The sequence below is a fragment of the Coenobita brevimanus genome, chromosome 24 (assembly GCF_032717465.1).
Source record: "Coenobita brevimanus isolate Jiangsu-jjx chromosome 24, ASM3271746v2, whole genome shotgun sequence".
NCBI lineage: Eukaryota > Metazoa > Arthropoda > Malacostraca > Decapoda > Coenobitidae > Coenobita > Coenobita brevimanus.
This window is the reverse complement of record NC_136977.1, coordinates 55,973,057-55,993,272: the sequence shown is the minus strand read 5'-3', so window position 1 is coordinate 55,993,272 and position 20,216 is coordinate 55,973,057. Positions and strand designations below refer to the sequence as shown.

Sequence of the window (20,216 nt, the reverse complement as noted above, 5' to 3'; positions counted from 1 at the left end):
TCGTATTTACACCTACACTGACACTACAGTACACTACACTACACTACACAACATTGCACTACACTACACTACACTGCACTACACTACCCTCGCCAGCCACATCAAGGCTTGCGGGATACCAGTGTCACATATACCAAGTTCGTACATCCAAATAATACCAGTGCACTAAAATGCAATATCACACACACACACACACACACACACACACACACACACACACACACACACACACACACACACACACACACACACTATTACAACTTAACTGCAGCTTAACTCAATAAATTAACAGTGTCGAGCCTGGAGTCCTGTGTCACTTGATCTAATGTATTTTAAAAGTTTCAATCACCTGTCCTTCCTCTTCCCCCCCCCCCAGGTTTATATTTAGTTCCATGACTTTCACTCTACCTCGTCCTCCTTCTCCTCCTCTTCCCCCTCCTCTTCCCCTTCCCATGTACTGTACAGTAGGTAGATAGATGGATATAGATATGGATATACAGTATATTGTATTTCCTTTTCCGTTTACATTCGTCCCAGGTTCTCTCTCTCTCTCTCTCTCTCTCTCTCTCTCTCTCTCTCTCACACACACACACACACACACACACACACACACACACACACACACACACACACACACACACACACACACACACACACACACACACACACACACTCACACACACACAGCCAGTCACTTCCAGTCCCATCAGTTAACTTCGTCTCGTCCACCTCAGTTTACCTAATATCCTCACATATGCTGTCTCTGAGAGAGAGAGAGGGGGGGGGGAGACGGAGAGAGATCCTCCATCAGCCAGAACTTCACTAACCCCCCCCCTCTCTCTCTCTCTCTCTCTCTCTCTCTCTCTCTCTCTCTCTCTCTCAGTACTAAGATAAAGAACTAATAATTACTATGTCCCGGTCCCGTACTTCATAAAGTTAGGAATATGTCGCTTTTTCTACGATACTCCTGTGTAATGTAAGACGTGTGTGTGTGTGTGTGTGTGTGTGTGTGTGTGTGTGTGTGTGTGTGTGTGTGTTTTGGCAACGACTAAATAGCTAATGATAAAATAAAATAGCACAAAACTCGACAGAAAAAAAAAAAAACGGTAAGACAGTGGCAAACAAAAAGCAGAAGAAATTGGAAAGGGGGCCGGGAAGCTTGGTCCAATATGTGCTGATGAAGTTAAGCCTGTCTGATGGAACTGCATATTGGAACCCATGCCTGATCACCCGCCAGGCACAATAGTCTCTCGTGTGTGGCCCCCTGACTGGAGTGGTGGGGCGGGAGTGGCTTTGATTTGCCTTGTAAATATAGACGCTGGCTGGGAGGAGAGTGGAGACGAGGACAACAACGTGAAGAGGGTTAGTGCTGAGATGTGTTCTGTCATATGATACCGGAGTTCGATTCTAGGTTAAAATTCGCTGAAAATGTGTATTTCTGCCTCAAGGTGATGGAAACAAGATAGGAATTAGGAAGTACACTTGGAATAGAACAAGTAGTGAAATAAATGGAAGCCGATTTCATTCGGATTTGCTCAGCACTTTTATATGCGTCGTACTCTATACATAGACTAGACGGCTCGTTTTCGATGTTCAGCAGTCCATCTACGAACTACGATCCTAGCAGTCCTCAAACCATTTCTGCTTGGCAGCCACTTTCTTACTTTTGATAAGCGTGGGAGCTCACATTAAGGTAGCGTGTTATCGTTTTAGCGGCTGTGTTTAATATAGGTCGGTGGGACATGAACACGTTGATATCGAGTTCATGTCCCAGTAACAACTTGGCCCGAACCATCCAGCCACCCCGTTCAGCCCACCACTCCATTTGTCAGCAGTGAAAAACGCGACTGCAGTATATAGAGTAATGTTTTAGGAAGCGACCTCAGAATTGTGTTACGTTAAGTAGCAGTGCATTTGTGAGGAGAGTGATTTAATGTTGAAGCAAAAGAAACTGCCAATTCAGAGCCGTAGAAGAAGGCGGCAACGTTCAGTTTGCCGATGTATAATATGAGTGTACTCAGGCAATGGATGAAGTAGATGGCAAGACAGGAAGGAAGGGCAATTTTAGGAGGCTGGTAAATGAAACCGCGCATCAGGTAGATTAGAAATCCAAGAATAAATGTAGTGAACATCTAGACAGCGCGCGCGCGCGAGCGAGAGAGAGAGAGAGAGAGAGAGATTAGAATAAATGTAGTGAACATCTAGACAGCGCGCGCGCGCGCGCGCGAGAGAGAGAGAGAGAGAGAGAGAGAGAGAGATTACATTAACGAGCAGAAATAAAAAAATAAAAAAAATAAAAATGGGGAAGAATGGAACTGACACATTATCATGAGCAGAAAGGACTTTAAAAAATATTGAGGAAATCAGAGAACAGGGAAAAGAATTTATAGTGTGTGGAGAAACCAAACTGTTTGATCAGAGATTGTAAGGGATGCTAACACTGTTGCAATCATAGAGTGCATACCTCCCCTGAAGCAGCACCATCCCTTGTATTTGACCTTCACCTATGACCTTTCTTGCCCGAAATTTATAACGTGTTCATCGATGTCCCTCAGTTTTCATTCCACATTTGAGTTAATTCCATCCGGTAGTTTTTTATATGATGCTTCTTACATACGAGTACATACATACTTAGACAAAGACAGAAAGACACAGACATACTGACAGAGGTACAGTAAACACACACACACACACACACACACACACACACACACACACACACACACACACTTCTTATCTCTGTATATTTTAGTATAAGTATTCAGTCTATCCTCTGCATATAGGCTACTAGTGCCGGTTATTGGAACTACAAATTTTTTATGTCTTTGGATTATTATCCCATGATTATTCTTACCTATTGTCACTAGGTGTGATATGACTTTCACCCAATGAAAGATATCCCATACATCAATGCTTACAAACAGAAAACATATATAAGTTATACTTCTCACCTACATGCATACTATAACACAACAAATATAAAATGAATGTTTGCAGAGTCAGAGTTACAGACCCTGCTATGTAGGGAAGAAGAGGGGCCCCTGTTCATTGAAAAGTAACTTGTGTTTGTCTCTTACAGGCGGGTACATGTGTCCAAGGCAACAGTGGATTGCCTCAAGGGTGTGTATGATGTAGAACCAGGTTTTGGCAGCCACCGGGACCAGTACCTCAAGGTGAGCTCACAACTGATTGACTGTATCTGGCGGACTTGCAAACTGCTGGCTCATGGATTTCTCAAAGTTTTGGATGTACCAATACATTCAGTGCCAGTGTTCAAAACCTCAGATTCAAGATTTAGGGTCCTGATTTCCCTCTTCTTTATTAAGCAAACCATTCTTTTTCTTGGCAATCTGGACAGTATTTACTTTTTTTCTTTGGGGGGCATTTTTTTTTTTTTTTTCACTAGTTTTGTTATGCTTCATGTTGGTTGAGTTGATGGTGAAGGTGGTCGTAAAAGTTTTTAAAAGCCAAATTAACTTCATCTGTCCCAGAAAAAGATATGAGGGAGACAAGATTTTTGGTCGTGAATATAGGAACCATTTTTTGTTGCAGATGACGATGTACAGTGCCCTCTTCCATACTGCGGGAATTTTGTATCCAGAAAGCACCGCTCAGTAGGATCGCACGTTATAGGAACCATATATTTACATGTTAAAGGGTTTCATGGGACACAAGCCATCCCCAGATTCACCATATTAGGTCATTTTCATGAATTTTTTCAGGACATTTACCTACCTAATAAAGACTTGATAACATACAAACACCGCAGTATTCCTCACGTTGAATGCTTTGCTGGTGCGCTGGGGATGAATTAGGTGGCAAAAACACACACACACATCAGTAGTCTGGAGTCCTCATCTCAAAAAGCACATAGACAAGATTGAAAAAGTTCAAAGGGCCGCTACAAGATGAATACCAAGCTTAAGGGACCTAAGCTACGAAGAAAGACTAAATATACTGAATCTACCAACACTACAGGAGAGAAGGAAAAGAGGTGACATGATAATGCTATATAAATGCATATCAGGAAAGGAGAAAATAGACATAAATGATTACTTAACATATGGAGAAGCATCAGCAAGAGGACACTGCAAAAAACTGCATAAGAAGAGAGGTGATAAAGACGTAAGGAAATTCAGTTTCCCAAACAGAGCAATTGATCAATGGAATGCACTACCGAATGAAATAGTGTGTGCCAAAACAATCCACAAATTTAAGGATATGTACGATAAATATGGTTTAAGACACGGGACAGTACGAGCTTGACTCATTCCTGTAAAGTTACAATTAGGTAAGTAAGTACAGTTAGGTAAGTAAGTAAGTACAGTTAGGTAAGTAAGTAAGTACACACACAAATGATATAGACAGTAACACTGGAAATGAAAGCTATCTGAATATGTTTGCAGATGATGCAAAAATACAAAGAAGAATTACTAACACAGACTCTTGTAAAGAGCTACAAGAAGAATTAAATAAACTTCATGAATGGAGTAATACATGGCAAATGGAATTCAGTGTGGACAAGTGTCATATAATCAAGTCTGGTAAAAGTGGAAAAAGACCTGATTGGGATTATGCGTTAGGAAATAAAACCCTACAGACATCAGAAAGAGAGAAGGACCTAGGTGTGAGTATCAATAATAGACTATCTCCGGCTGACCACATCAGTGAGAAGGTACGGAACATGTATACACTGCTTGCAAATGTGAGAATAGCATTCACATACATAAATGAAGACATGCTAAGAAGGATGATAACATCATTCATCAGACCAACCTTGGAGTATGCATCAGTAGTCTGGAGTCCTCATCTCAAAAAACACATAGACAAGATTGAAAAAGTTCAAAGGGCCACTACAAGATGGATACCAAGCTTAAGAGATCTAAGCTATGAAGAAAGACTAAATAAACTGAATCTACCAACTCTACAGGGGACAAGGAAAAGAGGTGACATAATAATGCTATATAAGTGCATATCAGGGAAGGAGAAAATAGACATAAATGATTACTTAACATCTGGGGAAGCATCACCAAGAGGACACTGCAAAAAACTGCATAAGAAGAGAGGTGATAAAGACGTAAGGAAATTCAGTTTCCCAAACAGAGCAATTGATAGTGGAATGCACTACCGAATGAATTAGTGTGTGCCAAAACAATTCACAAATTTAAGGATATGTACGATAAATATGGTTTAAGACACGGGACAGTACGAGCTTGACACTTTCCTGTAAAAATACAATTAGGTAAGAACACGCACATATATACACACACACACACACATAAAAGTCACACAGGGCACGAGTACAATCACAGCGAGGGGAGAGGGCAGGCTCAAGTGGAGAAGAAATGCTCAGTGGACTGTAGTGACCACCACCAGCGTCCACTACAACAGTCTCCCTTGCAGCCACTTCCCTTGGCTGGCTCAAAGACAACATACACACACCCCAGGCAACAACAGCACAGAGGACCCCTAGTCGCTGTTCCCATTTTGACCACAGGAGCAGAGCAAGTAGTGCCGGGGAAGCCAGACCAGGTACTCTAGCGGGCAAAAAGCGCACAGCAGCCTGGGGTCCCTTGTCCCATTGTTGCCCGGAGCATGCATATGTTGTCTCCAAGCCCACCAAGGGAAGTGGTTGCAGAGGAGACTGTTGTAATGGATGCCTGTGGTGATCACTGCATGACTGTGACAACACATCACTCAGACACGTCATAGCAATTTGTCATCACCTGACATCCATGTTATATGCATCTTTTCTGCATAGTAAGATTCTGAAACATAAACAGGTGCCTCCTGCCATGTTATATGCATCTTTTTCCGTGTAGTAAGATTTTGAAACAAACGGGTGCTTCCCACGTTCTATGATTTCCATGTTCTAGGATCGTACGTTGTAGGAGAGCTGGCTGTACAGTAATTACCCGATTATCCGGATGTTATGTATCCGGACATGCTCTATGTCTGAACATTAGGCCTTGGCGTTATTATGGTAGTATGCAGATTTCTTTGTCTGAATCCAAACATAAAATTTCCAACATTGCCAGTTGGGTAGCCTACAAATTCAAAGAATCAGTTGGGCGGCCGGCAGGCCTCTCAGGCCACGCACAGGTAATAGACCAGGTAAGCAAAAATGGTCCTCCACCTCCTCACTGAACAGTCAAAGTCCCCTGGCCACCTGGATCACTTGCATGCACTTGGTTATGCACGAATAATATGGATCCTGACCCACAAACTGAGCAAAAATGGCCATCTTCCTCCACACCGAATGGTCAAAGTCCCCCGGCTGCCCAGATCACTCAGACGCTCCTGGACACATGCAAGTAATACAGACCCTAATCCACAAGCTGAGCAGAAATGGGTGTCAGCCTCCTCACCAAATGGTAAAAGTCCCCCAGCCGCCCGGATCACTCAGACACTCCCAGGCATGAACAGCCATCTGCCTCCGCCTCCCTGCCGAATGATCAAAGTTGCTTGGCCAGCCAGATTACTTGGACTCTCCCTGAGGCCATGATGTACAGTGGATCCAGGTTTTCTGCCTCATTGCAGCACTTGCCTGGCCGAGCAAAAATGACCCATGCACTCATAGGTCAGTTTGGCATTTTTTACTTAAGTGCTCATAGCCAAGCATGGGTAGAGAGATGGCAACTTTGTGTTCATGTGGCAGTACTGCACCTCAGTTCCTGCCTTTGTCTGTCTCAAGTGTGGATGTGCTTGATAGTTGTAACCATGTCAGCTTCCATTGTTGCAATTGTGGTGGTTCCCTACCTTCTTCAGGCCTTGATTTTCTTCAGCAGCATTCTCATGTGTGTGATAATGGCCCCACCACAACCCAAGAAACGAAAGAGGAAGGTTTTGCTCTGGAGAAGAAGTGTGAAATATTGAGCAAGGTTGACACGGGCTGGACCACTTCACGCATTCTGCAGGAACATGATCTGGCCCGTTCAACTTTGATATTAAGAAATCACTGGCCTAGCTGACTCAGTACGGACATAACTACAGTGATGCCACACGGAGGGGTGATAGGAAGGTGATGTCTTAACCTCATCATTCCTCCATTGACCAGTCGACTTTGGTTTGATTCGGCCAACAATGGAGTGCCGACGTGCTTGTATGTGGGAAGGAGTTGAAGGCAGCAGCCAAGAAGTTTGCGTGCCTACACAACGTGCATGACTTCAAGGCATCTGAAGGTTGAGTCTTCCGTTTCGAACTTTGGCATGGGCTTACTGGCCATAAGACACATGGCAAGGCTTTCGACCCGACAGTGGAAGATGTAGGGCCTTTTTGACAGAAAGTGCAGAGCCTGATCGAGGACAAGGGCTTTGCTTATAGTCAAGTGTACAGTGCTGACAAAACTGGCCTCTTCTACCACTCCTTCCCCACCAATGTTGTGGCACATGAGAGGGAGAAGACTGCCTGGTTGGAAGTTGTCAAAACAGCATGTCTCAGTTTTGTGCTGCGCCAGTGTTAATGGGATGCACCGCCTCAAGCCCATTATTGTTGGACGTCCAAGATAGCCACATTATCTCCAAAGGTTGATGGATAGCCTGCCTGTTGTGTGGTATCATTCTGCGAAGGCCGGTTTTACCTGTAAGATCTTCAGAGATTTTGTCCACAGACAGTTTGTCAGGGAGGTTATCCATTATCAAATGGAGGAACTTGGTATCTTTCACAACCAGGTGAAGGCACTCCTGATCCTTGACAGTGCCTGTGCGCATCTGTTCGAGAAGGAATTGGTTGCTAAGTACGGTTGTATCAGGTGCATGTTTCTGCCACCTAATACGACTGCCCTCATTCAACCAATGGACCAAGGTGTTGTCATGGCAGCAAAGAGACTGTACTGTCGGAGGTTCCTCAGCGAGGTGACACTAGAGGACAAGCAAGGAGTCAACACACGTGGGGAGTGGACCATGGAAAATCTTCGGTATTGCAACATCAAGTCTGCGGTGTTTAGCTGGGCAAATGCTTGGAAGGATATCTCCATCAAAACCCTCAAAAGTGGTTCATCTTGTCTCTTTCAGGGATACGAGGCCTCGTGTGACTTTGAGGGATTGATGTGGACAATTTCCACCTTCATCTGTGAACAGCAGGCGAGGATGTGGATGTCAGCTATGTGAGGGAGTGGTTGGACAATGATGGCTGTGATCCTGGTTATCAGATGTTGTTTGATGAGGAGATTGCTGCTTGTGTGTCTGGAAGGGTGACAGAAGACAGCAACAAGGACGAGGACGAGGACCCTGACTTTTAGCACCCCGCCATGCCATCATTCCCACGTCTTGGTGCGCTGCGTGCTGGCATAGAGTAGGTGCTCAAATATGCCAAGCACTCGCACTGTGACAGGGAGTTGATGCCACTGAAGATGACAATGGATCTGCAAGTGGTCAGGGATGCTTTCATCCTCCGTCAGAATCGCCACACCAATTGTCAGTCCGAGATCGACACGTTTTTCAAGCCTGCCACCCCCACGCGTGAGAGCCCATTCTCCTCACCTCATCCCCAGTCTTCACTCTCAGACTCCCAGTTGATAACCATTAAGTCACCGATGGACATCAGCTTCTTGCGGCAGTCTTCAGAGTCTCCTGATGTGGGTAGACCTCCATCACCTCGCTGCACATCCCCACTCATCACCCAGCTCCGGTGGACGGAGAGGAGGAGGAAGAAGAGGAGGAGAAGGAGGAGGGGATGTTTAACACTTGTTAAGTGATTTTGATAGCCTTTAGACCACATGGGATTACTGTACACCAACTGGAGGCTAAAAGGTTACAATGCGTGTCTGCCATTCACTGGATGGAAAGTATTGTACAGTACACTACTTTATTAAAATTATTTTTGCAACCTTCGTCTTCTTCATTTATATATTTGTGAATTTTCATTGTGTATGCATTGTTTTCTTAGTGTCTAGCATTATAATGGATATTCCTGTATGTATTTTTTTTTTTGTCTAAATAGCTGAAAGACCTAAGAATATTGCCACAATTAGGAGGGGTAATGTACATAAAGGTTGGGTATAGGTAGGGTATAGGTAGGTAGGGTATTGTTCCATATCCAGATTTCATATCCAGACTTACCGATGGCTCTGTCATGTTGGAATATTGAGGGATTAGTATAATTTATTGTGAATACTGTATGCAATAATATCTTTTTTGCGGTCTGTGCCAGCTCACAACACCCTTGTCATTATATGACAGAGCCACACAACAGGACTTACAAAACAGTCACCACACAAATATTACCAGATCCTCGTCAACAGCATCCCCCCTCCAGACATTTTAGCTTTGGCAACGTAAAAAAACACCTACATCTGTGCTGGTACATACTTGTTTCACACTCTGGACAGTACAACACCTCATTTAGAACACTATACTGTATATCAACCCCCCCTCCCAAAATTCACCTTAAATAGAACTGATCAAGTTCACCCAGCTAGGCTTAGATCAGCACTTCACCCAGCCCTCCTCAGTGTGCATCTCACACTCCAGTTAGTTGGAATCACAGATGACACATACCCACTCAACATATATTAACACACATATTGGAGCACTGCACAGCACATGCCACACTAAGACACAGACACAGCATCAGCAGCGTAAGGAACCTGTGGTATGACCCCTTGAGTGTAGTTATTTAATTGTAGTCAGTGGATCTGCTCAGTAAGGCAGACTGGGTTAAGCAACAACAACAACAACAACAACAACAACCTCACTCCATCATTATATTGGAAAAAAATTCAGGATAGTGATGATATTTGGTTAACCAGCCGCGTGCCAGTGCCATTTTAAAACAGTCTGACATAATTCCGCGGCCAGTGCCAGTGTCGTTTTAAAACTGTTTAAATTAAAAAAATTCACTGTGACCGCATTTTTCAAGATTCGCGGGTAAAAATTGGCAGGCATGTATGGTAACTGTTCCTTCACCATCTCCCAGGCTGTCAAGGCCATACACTCACTCACTTCCCCCCTGACGCTCACTCTGCCTCACTCTGCCTGTGTGCCTCATCCAGTGCTATACATAGTGAAGGCACATTGTAAATATTTTTATGTAAGTCTAAGTTGTAAATATTTTCTAGTAAGTGTAAAGACTATTACTGTATAGTGAAGTCAAGTTGTAAATACCTTCTTCTAAGTGCCAGGACTGTACCTATCTTCAAGTAAGTGTAAGATAATGCATTCACAGTGAGAAAGACACACAAGTTGTGATAGAATTTGAAGTAATAAATAATCAGAAACGTGTACTGAACATTGCCATACCTTCCCAGTGTAAATACCTGAGTATACCTTACACAGAAAATGGCTTTCCCTCACCTACGTGGTGAGCGTGAGAGAGCAGCTATACCTGTATACGAGTATGCAGGACTCAATAAAACCCATTTCCGAGCCAAGGTGAGCATTTTAATGGTGCAATTCATTGTTTCCACATCAAAATCTATCATTTTAGCAAAAAAAAAAAAAAAAAAAAAAAAAAAAAAAGGTCGAAAAATGGCCGGCACTGGGACGACGCATACGCTAAAAGTAGCTGGCACGCGGCAGGTTAAAGTTATCATATTGTTTTCAGTCTTGTAATTCATTGCTCAAGTAATGATCCAATAATGTACCGTACATGTTCATTTCATTTAGGTAATTGGTGCATTTTCAGTCATTACCAGGAACTGCTTAAATGTTTCTTGAATATTTATTTAGAGTGAAGTGTGTACCATATGTTCTTGGAAAATGCAGTACTGTAACAGATGTGTGATTTATTATTAAATATATATACATATAACTCTTGCAGGATCATGGGGTTGACACGTTCCTTATCAAACGTGATAAACCCCTGAGGCCACGGAAACGTTGCCATCGCTATTCACGTTCTCGCCTTTGGTCTGAGGATGAGCGGCTCAACTCAGCAGCTCAGGTGCATAGTTCAGGTTCCATGTATGCTGGTGGTATTGTCTTATATTACAGTACTTTACATGTGCATGAATTTGAGTGAAATGCAGCACCTGTACATGAATTTCTTAAAAGAATAATTGTACTGTGCTAGCAGTCATCTGTACTTCCTACAGTATTCCTGCCATGAACACTTTGGTTTAACAAATCAGAGTGTGTAGTCAAGAAATATGTTAATAATTTTGGTAGATAAATAACTCTGCTACAGTGAGTTAAGTACTATAGCTATTGAAGCACAGTAATACTGTAATGTATTTCAAACCCTAAATTGGGTCACAGGTACTGTACAGTAAAAGAACAAATTTCATAGTGCAATGGTAATGTAAATAATCTAAAAGTGTAATGCTGAATCAGAGAGAGGAAGAGGGAAATCAGTGAATGGAAACTATCCTTGACAGTAAAAAAAAAAAAATTCAAGACAGGAAAGACAAAAGGTTTTATAGGTATGTGTGGAGAGATTTCTGAAAAGAGAACTTCATAGAGTGGACAGGGAAGCTTTAAACTAGCATGACTGCAAGGGAAAGTGGTTAAGGACTGGAAGAAATCTGTAACAATTCCTATGAATAAGAAGAAGAATGAGAGAAGGGAATGAAGAGGCCTTAAAAGTATCTACCATTAGAGTGTGGTTGGAAAAGCTTATGGCAGACTGCTGATTGAGAGGGTAATTAGTTTGTGAAGAGAAAGGTGATGTAGAGAGGGCAGAGAATGTGTTAATCAGATATCTGCCCTGAGCTGTCAAGTAGCAGAGGTTTTAGAAGTAGATAGAAGGTTGTTTGCAGATCACTAGCATTGTGGAAAATACTTTTGTATGGAGTTGATGGTAGGTTACTCATGGCCATTAAGAATATGTACAGTAGCATGAAAGCAGCTGAGATAGGAAATTAGAAGCTTAGTATGAATGTTGGCTGAACCATGTCTGTTATACTGTATTCTTTCTTGTATTTTTAGTTTGTAAATTTTTATTGGGTAGGATGCTAGCCCTCCACCAACCCACTTTCTTATCACATAGGGAACATGTGTGCTTGGGTTATATCATTACCACCCAGCCTAGTAAATGATTTCCTGGCTTACAGGAAATCATTTAGCGTGTCACTCTGTGTATAGTCCCCTAAAGGTAGCCCTACATTGAGTGAGTGGATGATGGTCACCCCGACCAGCACCAAGTGAAGCTTAGACCCTATTGGAAGGACACAAGTCAAGAGTACAAGCAGTGGAAATGAGGTATGTGAGAGGAGTATGTGAAATTACATGGAGAAACAGACAAATATGGAAATGAAGGAGCATTTTGGTGTTGATGTGGATGTGATTGAAAGGGTTAAGAAAAATACTGTTCCTTGAGATGGGTTGGCCATGTGGAGAGATGAAGAATGAGACTCTGACAAGAAGAATGTATGTGAGTGAGTTGGAGAGGGAGACCAAGGGCAAGATGGAGGGATGGAGTGGAGAGATATATGAGGGAGGGGGCTGAGTTGAAGGGAGAGTTGTCAAATGGCAGAGGACAGGCTGACATGGAAGCTGTTTGTAGCTGTCTCTTACAGGCTGAAGGCATCTGGCAATAGATAAGTAGAACAGGGTTGTCTTATGGTGGAATGGCAACTAAATATGTTCATTGGAAGTTATGAATATGAATATTCTCTACCTGTTAGGATGATGCATTGTTGATTGGCAATGAAGAGTGGAAGTTAAAGAGCCTGTTAGAGATGAAATTCAAAGATTAATGTAGGTAAGAGCACTGTGATAGTGTTTAAGAGGCACTGGAATCAATTTTGGTGAGAATGGTTTGAAAATGGAGAATTTGGTGTTCTGGTATTTAGGCATTTTGTGAATGCAGTTGTGAGGTAGGTGAGTTGAAGAAAGAGGTACAGCAGGGAAAAAAAACATTACATGGCAGGTCATGAATTTAGAACATTGTTACAGAGCAGAAGTTGATAGTAATAGTGTAGTAGTAGTAGTAGTAGGAGTAGAAGTAGCAGCAGCAGCAGCTGTAATAGTAGCAGCAGCAGCAGTAGCAGCTGCAGCAGTAGTGGTAGTGGTTTATTAACCCCAGTCTGTCTGGTCAAGCAAATATTTCAACCACAGGCAAGCAATTGCCCCTGCCCGGCTAGGCCATGCAGTGAATCAATGTTCAATGTTCCCTTGTGGTGGACAGCATCTCATTGTGGCAGGGTACAGGGTAGTGTGTGGTGGTTTGATTCCTGGTTGGATGCTGCATTTGTGTCTCTCCACCAAGCTAACAAGGGTACCATAGAAGGCACCACATCACCCTGTTATTTGGTTATATGGTTACCACCCAGTGTTGTAGGTGGTTTTCTGGGTTACAGGAAATGATTTGGCATGTCAGTAATTGTCAAGCCACCAAAGGAAGAAGTAGACAGCACTATATCAGGTGAGTGGATAATGGTTGCCACCACCTACCACTAACAAGGAAGTTGGTGAGACAGGTTAACTCTAAAGCCTCAGTGGATGACATACAGTAGACAAATTGACCTGTGAATGACATATTGAAGAATGTGGTGTGGCAGTTTTTACAAGGTGAAAAGTGCGTGAAGGTGGTTTGCAGCATGTGAAACAAATTAGGAATGAGAAACTAACCACCATATTATGTTGAGGATTGGATGGTTGGAAAGAATAGAGGTAGATGCCAGACAGCTTAGAGAGGCAGTAATGGTGAATATAAAAGGAATGGTGATGTGTCCCTGGGAGGAGGAGGAGGAGGACTTACTTAAGTACAGAAATGCCGGGATATCCATGTGCTTGGGCCGCCTGTTATAGGATGCAACAATGTTATCAGAATTATGTTGACTCTGCTTGTCATTTCTAAATACTGTATGCATGAAATACTTTACAACTGTGTATACTGCATTTTTGCCACATTTATTCATTTTTTCAAGGAAATTACAGGTATTCCTTTTGTAATTTACTGTATATTCTTCTCCACACAGAAGCTATCCAACAGTGTTCAGGCCAACAATTTGACATCACAACACAAGTCTGCCAATTTGCCAACCATCACCACCACTCCAGCGCCATTACTGTCCCACACCAACGAACCCATCTCTGGCAGTCAGCGCACCAATGGCCACACAGTCACTGCCTCAGACATCAAGGCACCAGCTTCATCAGGCTTTAAACGCTCTTCCTCTGTGGACACTGAAGGAGGCAAGTCAGTAGATGAGGATGGAGGCTCTCAGTCTGGCTCACTCACACAGCTGGATGAGGAAAACACCAATGACTGGACACCAGAAATCCCATTTGGCAATGTAAGCTTGCTGTTTATTTTATTTATTATTGTACATGGTATGATTACTCATAAATACGAGTACAGTGTCTGTGCTCCAGCCATTTATAGGTTCAGCTTCCTTTTGCATATTCTGAGACATATATCACTTTGTCCACTGCTTTCATTAGTATAGCACTGTACTGTACTCTGGCAAATACCAGATGACATTAGATATATTTGCCACCGGAAGCCTCCTGAGGTCTGGGAGGTAGGCGTGAGAGTAAGAACTGGTGATAAAGTTCAGAGGTTAGATGGTATACAAGAGGATGAGGATAATTTAGTTGAGAGATGGAAATACTTTAGTACTCTAACAGTAGCACATGAAAGCATTAGATACTTGTTGAGGTTTGAACAAAGGTAGTGAATGACCTATAATACAGAGACAAATCAGGAGAGACAAAATATGCATTGTAAAGCAGTGTATAGGTATCTGTTTGTACTCTGTTGTAGCATACAGCACTGCAGTGCAGCCATTCAGATAACATTCAGCACATAACAAACATCATATGATGGCACCTGGAATGCCATAGAATGACATTATGTGATAGCACCCAGTTGTAAAAGGTTTAAGAAAGATCACTACGGGGGAGTAGAGTATTTAGAGAACTTGTTAATATTTTGCAGATTAAGATGGTTGTTATAAATGTATAGAGGACTTTGCATGAAAATGTATGGTATTTCTGCTGTCACTTTTGTATTGTAAGAGAATGAAACCTGTTCATTGATAAACAGTGACCTTCCTAGGGTATTAGAACTTTCTGGATAACCAGCAACTGAATTTAACCTTCTTCTGAACACCTTCATGGATAAGCAGAATGGATGGTGTTAGAGAAATTTATTAGTAGTTAAGAATGGAAGAAGGAACTGTTGGATTGGTATGTGAAATTACTGAATGAAAAAAGACGTAAGTTGAAATGGTGTGACTTTCTTTTTTCAAGGAAACTGTTAGGATGCCAAAGAAGACCTTTGAAAGTGAGATTCAGACTGATGTTGGAAGTTGAAGACAATATTTCATATGAATAAGCTTATGGATTATGTTAAAAAAAAAAAAAAAATGGGGGCAGTACGTGTGAGAGAGAAAGAAGTGGAAGAGGACTGCCTAAAAGAATTATAGAGGTGGCTCTTTCATGGCCATCCCTTTCTGAGGTGTTCCCAGGAGGGGGCAAGTGATAATGATGAGGATGTTGACAATGAGTTTTCAGAAAATGGTCAGTTTTATGTTTAAGTTGTATGATACAGTAAGAGGTTGGTTGAGATCTTACAAATAATGGTGGTGCTAGAAGCTTATTTTATCTCCTTGTCTTCAATCTCTTTTTCCTATACCTCCTGTCTCCTGCCTGTCACTACACAGGTCAGGTTCTACTTTTTGGTGTGGCTCATGAATACACGACAGTCTTTGCTTCGCCAGAACAGGAGGGAGGGGCCCAAACCCCCTGGGGTGAGCGTTATGCTCTGTCAGCTTCTCTCCACTTTTCACCTTGCTGTGAACCCCGAATCTCCTCACATAGCTAGATTTAATGCTATTGGCTTCCTGCCTCATAAGCAACTTTTTGTATTGTCACTAGGCTTCCTTTGTACAAAATATATGGAGCACTTTCTGGCCTTCACATTTCGTTGTGGTTGCAAATTAGTGTAGTGTATATAATAGTACCGTATTACAGCATTGCCAGTTTTATAAAGGATAATTGTTGAGATAGATGTAATGGATGCTGAACAGAATTTGCGCAGTGCACAGAATTATTTATGTGTATAATTGCTGTATTTATTTATGTTTATTGCTAATATTATTTCACACCTCTATTATAAATATGAGATGGCAGATGCAAAATTATGTCGTCTGAACTGCTTCCTGTAAAGCGTCCATTTATAATAGGTATTATATACATACAGTAAATGTCCTCTCATTCATCATCTGGTCTTACGATATTTCTGGTCTTTCAGCAGTTTTCATAAATAGTCCCGTTACAAAAGTTTTCTGCTCTTATGGCACATGTGCTGAGCCGATCAACCAATTTGGTGCCACTGGCACTAGATCTAGTGTTTTTCATAATAATTTAGTGCCAATTAATATTTTATTTTCTTCTATATCTAGCGTGTTTTGAAGTTCAATTTAGCATGAAAGTTTGAACAGTTCACCTACAGCTTAGCGCTTTTTAAAGTTGAGCTTAATGCTTTTGAAGCTTTCTGCTTGCCAACACTGCATGCACTGTCGGCCATCATGACTCGTGTCTGGCTTTGTGAGCAGGACCTTTTGACAACTTGAAAACCATGTCGTGCTATTTTATAGTCATCCTCTCATTCTCATGTTGCGCAATGGCCTCAGCTAGTAGAAAGTGTACTGGTGTTGTGAAAAATGTACTCATAATGTGCTCTCACCAAGAAGATTGAATTATTGAAAAAATTGGAGGCGGCTGTTCCTAGGAAAAAGATAATGGACGATTGTGGTGTGAGCTCTTCCACTGTATACGACCTTAAGAAACAAAAGGCCAATTTAGTGCATACGGTTGACCAGTAATACTTGCTAGACACTGTAATTGCATTGGGGTGACTAACCATGATTGCTAGAAACTTTTTGGCGGATTTTCCCGGTCATCCAGCAATTTCTGCTCTTTCAGCACCTGCTTGGTCCCGAAGACCCCGAATGAGAGGACTTTTACCATACATATATACAGTATATATATATATATATATATATATATATATATATCTCTATATATATATATCTATATATATAGACATACACACGCACTGTTAAATACAGTTATTCTGTAATCAGTAGGTTTGTTAGGGAGTTAATGGAAACAAACACATACAGTAATTGACCACCAGTTGAAGTTGTCATATTGTGCCCTGTTATGATTGATGGTTTATAACTTTGCAAATAGCATACAGTATTGTCAGTTACTACATAATTTTATAGCAAAACTATAATTTCAGCTGAACAGATCATTACTCATCCATATTCTTTCACTTATCACCTACTGAATCACATAAACAGGTCCCACTTGAAAAATCTATCAAAAATCACGAGTATCATTACAGATTTCTTACCATGTAAAAAAGAACCACTCCATCTACTTCAGTTGGAGATGGACTGGGACGAAGATACCTTTCTGGAGGATGACTTTCCTGATGTGTTGGAGGAAGAAGAGGAAGACAATGAGGGGGGCCGCTTCACCTCAACCACCTCCACCTTCATTCATGAGGTAGCCCACATGCAACATATTAAATTTAACATGTACAATGGATACCCAAATAACCTTAAGATGATTGTGAGCAGAAGTTGACCCAGAGAGCAAATTTGCAGATATGAAACTTATGTATTTGTGGGAAAAATAGGGCAACATGAGTGTTTTGGCATGTGTTCTCACATGTGATCAATTTTCTTCCCTCTGACACTAGTTTTAAGTGGCATCAGACAGAAGGTAGGAAGTGGAGGATTACCATCATCCCTGAGAGGTACAGGTACTATCATGGGAGTGATGTGGAGCCAAATGCAGGTAGCTGGCCTTGCACAACACCTTTAGGTTGGGAACTGAACCACATATGCAGTTAAGCCTCATGCTGAGACAGCTGCACGTACATTAGTCTTCTAGTCACCTATAATCCATTCCCTAGGGTAGTTTGTACTCCTCAGCCTTGGATGACAGCTGGTTTAAAAGGAAATCCTTGAATTCACACCCAGGCAGTGGCGTATCCAGGATTTTTGCCAGGGGGGGCAAACACATGGAATATGTCACCAAAATATCTGTCACCACAAATTTTCCTAGATTTGATCCTATATGTCATCAGAAATAAATTTACATCATTACTGTCGCATTTGTTCCAATGTCTTAAAGAAAAACTATCTTTTCCCCACATATTCACAGCTTTCATGGAGTAACTTTAAGTAAATAGCTTCAGAGGAGAAGTGTGTAAAAGCACTCAGTACAGAATGTTACCAAAGATCTACTTTTTCATTAGAGAGAAAAAGGAAACACCAGCAGTAAATTAGAAGGCACTGGAGTTTCCATAGCAAAGACATCTCCTTGTCACTAGTATCACTGGTCATGGTGGTCACTCATAGATGGTATTATTATCGATACATGCATGCTAACTTCCGTCCGTTCTACCTCAAAACATTTTTTTCTCAGTACCACAAATTTCTTGTGCACTTTTACTACCAAAAAAAAATGCTGTCTTTTATCTCTCTGTACATATAAGGAAGTACAGCTAATTTGCCTAATAACTTACAAAATTATGATGAAATATATTACACATCAGCACAGCACCTACCATACGAAAGGCAATGGCGTCCATACTGTCTATTTATACTTGGAAATAAACCCTGTATTTTGATTGGCTGCTGGAAGAAAAATGGCAGAATGGATAGGCCAATGAAAACTCGAGATCTGACGTGAGTGTCCCGAACACACACACTTTCCTACATTCGTATCATTTTTTTCTATTTTCCTTTGCGGTTTTGTATCTCTCTCTCTCTCTCTCTCCCTCCCTCTCTGTCCACTTAGCACATACGCATAAATTAAGATTCATTGCTGCATCCCCCTCTCCCTAGTCTGGTATTTTGTTTTGTACTACTGCTGTGGTGGTAGGCAATAGAAATTCTGTTTTCCACTACTTATTCTTTTAGTTTGATTCTCACTGGCTCAAGCATCAGGGGTGGTGCATATGTCAAGACTGACCTAAGTAAATACATCTTTCTTAATCCTTGACTCAGGTGACCACTCGACCATCCCCGCTCAGCTGGGAATGATATTTATTTTCACTGAACTGTACTGTACTGCATAGAAAGGATTTTTCCATTAAGGAAAAAAAAGAAAAATGGCGTAAAGCTATTCATCCTGAAAATTCTCACCTAAAAAAGTGGGGAGGAAAAAAAGATACTCTGTCCCCTAGGTCCCCAAAAGTTTGGGGGGGGGGGCACATCCCCCGTCCCCCACTCAAACGAGTCCCCTGGCACACATATTTATATCTTCTTACCTTCTAAAATGTAGTCTGAGGTGATCAAAATGGCTTCATGCAGTCTTCAAAAATTCTGCTTGTTTCAGCTGTTTGTATCAATGATTGTGCAGTGAGAGGATGTGGCTGTGGGGACAGGAAGGCCATTTTTACACCTCATCAGGATTCAGGTGCAAAACATTATTAGAGCTCTGATATTAACCACATAATCTAAGGTGATAGGGGAAATTGTTAAGTTATAACTGGTCATTTTTTTCTCAGGGGTTTTATTATATTAAATCTAGCTTTCATTTTCAAAGGAAATTATTGCTCCCACATAAATATTTTTGGAAATAGATAATATTGTTTAATATACAAGTGGAAAAATTGGGAAAACTGTATTGTCATACAAGAACTATGCCAAAAATCCCTTTCAGCATTTCCCCCAAATTTTCCCAGGGGAGGCAAACTGCCCCCCCTGCCCCCCCCAGTGGCTGCATGTATGCACCCAGGTCTCTAGGTAAGAGTTGGCAATAATGAGGTCATCAGTCAGTCAAATGGCACCTTGCTTCCTCTTAAAGGAATTCCCATGTTGAGGCTGGTCATGGTACAGCTGGTGTGTTATTTGGACTTGATGCTAAAGCAAGTGCCATTACGTAGCTCACAACTTTGTTGTGTGGAAGAGTGTGCCATCCTACATCATGTCTACAGTTGAATGGGAAAGGAGAATTATATATCGCCTTTACCTCATGCTGAATGCTTACATCTGACCTTAACCCCTAAAGTACTAAACTCGTCGATCGAGCTTTTTGTGCAGTTTCTTAAAAGGATGAGCAATGCCAATCGTGCAACATCCACAAAAAACTGGCGGCAGCTGGCTCCACCCTAGCTGTGATGTAGATGGCTTCTAACCAATCAGAACTAAGTGTTGGACACACCGGAGGGGGACCCCAGGCCAGTACCCAGGCGGTGGGGGATGTACCCCTCACCACCCTCTCGCCACGTCCCTCTACCTCACTACTTTGTTACTACCCTATCTCCCACCGTTCTTATCACCACCACCACCACCACCACCACCACCA

The 20,216-nt window shown here is 41.9% G+C and overlaps 1 protein-coding gene across 1 annotated transcript in view; it reads left to right on the top strand.

Moving 5' to 3' along the window:
• The window catches only part of LOC145393387 (adenylate cyclase type 8-like), a 261,593-nt gene that overhangs the window by 182,474 nt on the left and 58,903 nt on the right, over positions 1 to 20,216 (top strand). Inside the window, exons 14-18 of the mRNA XM_080267483.1 lie at positions 3,080 to 3,173; positions 10,759 to 10,881; positions 13,859 to 14,176; positions 16,580 to 16,699; positions 17,280 to 17,402. Of these exons, the coding sequence (XP_080123609.1) occupies positions 3,080 to 3,173; positions 10,759 to 10,881; positions 13,859 to 14,176; positions 16,580 to 16,699; positions 17,280 to 17,402 (778 nt within the window). The remainder of the gene's footprint in view (positions 1 to 3,079; positions 3,174 to 10,758; positions 10,882 to 13,858; positions 14,177 to 16,579; positions 16,700 to 17,279; positions 17,403 to 20,216) is intronic.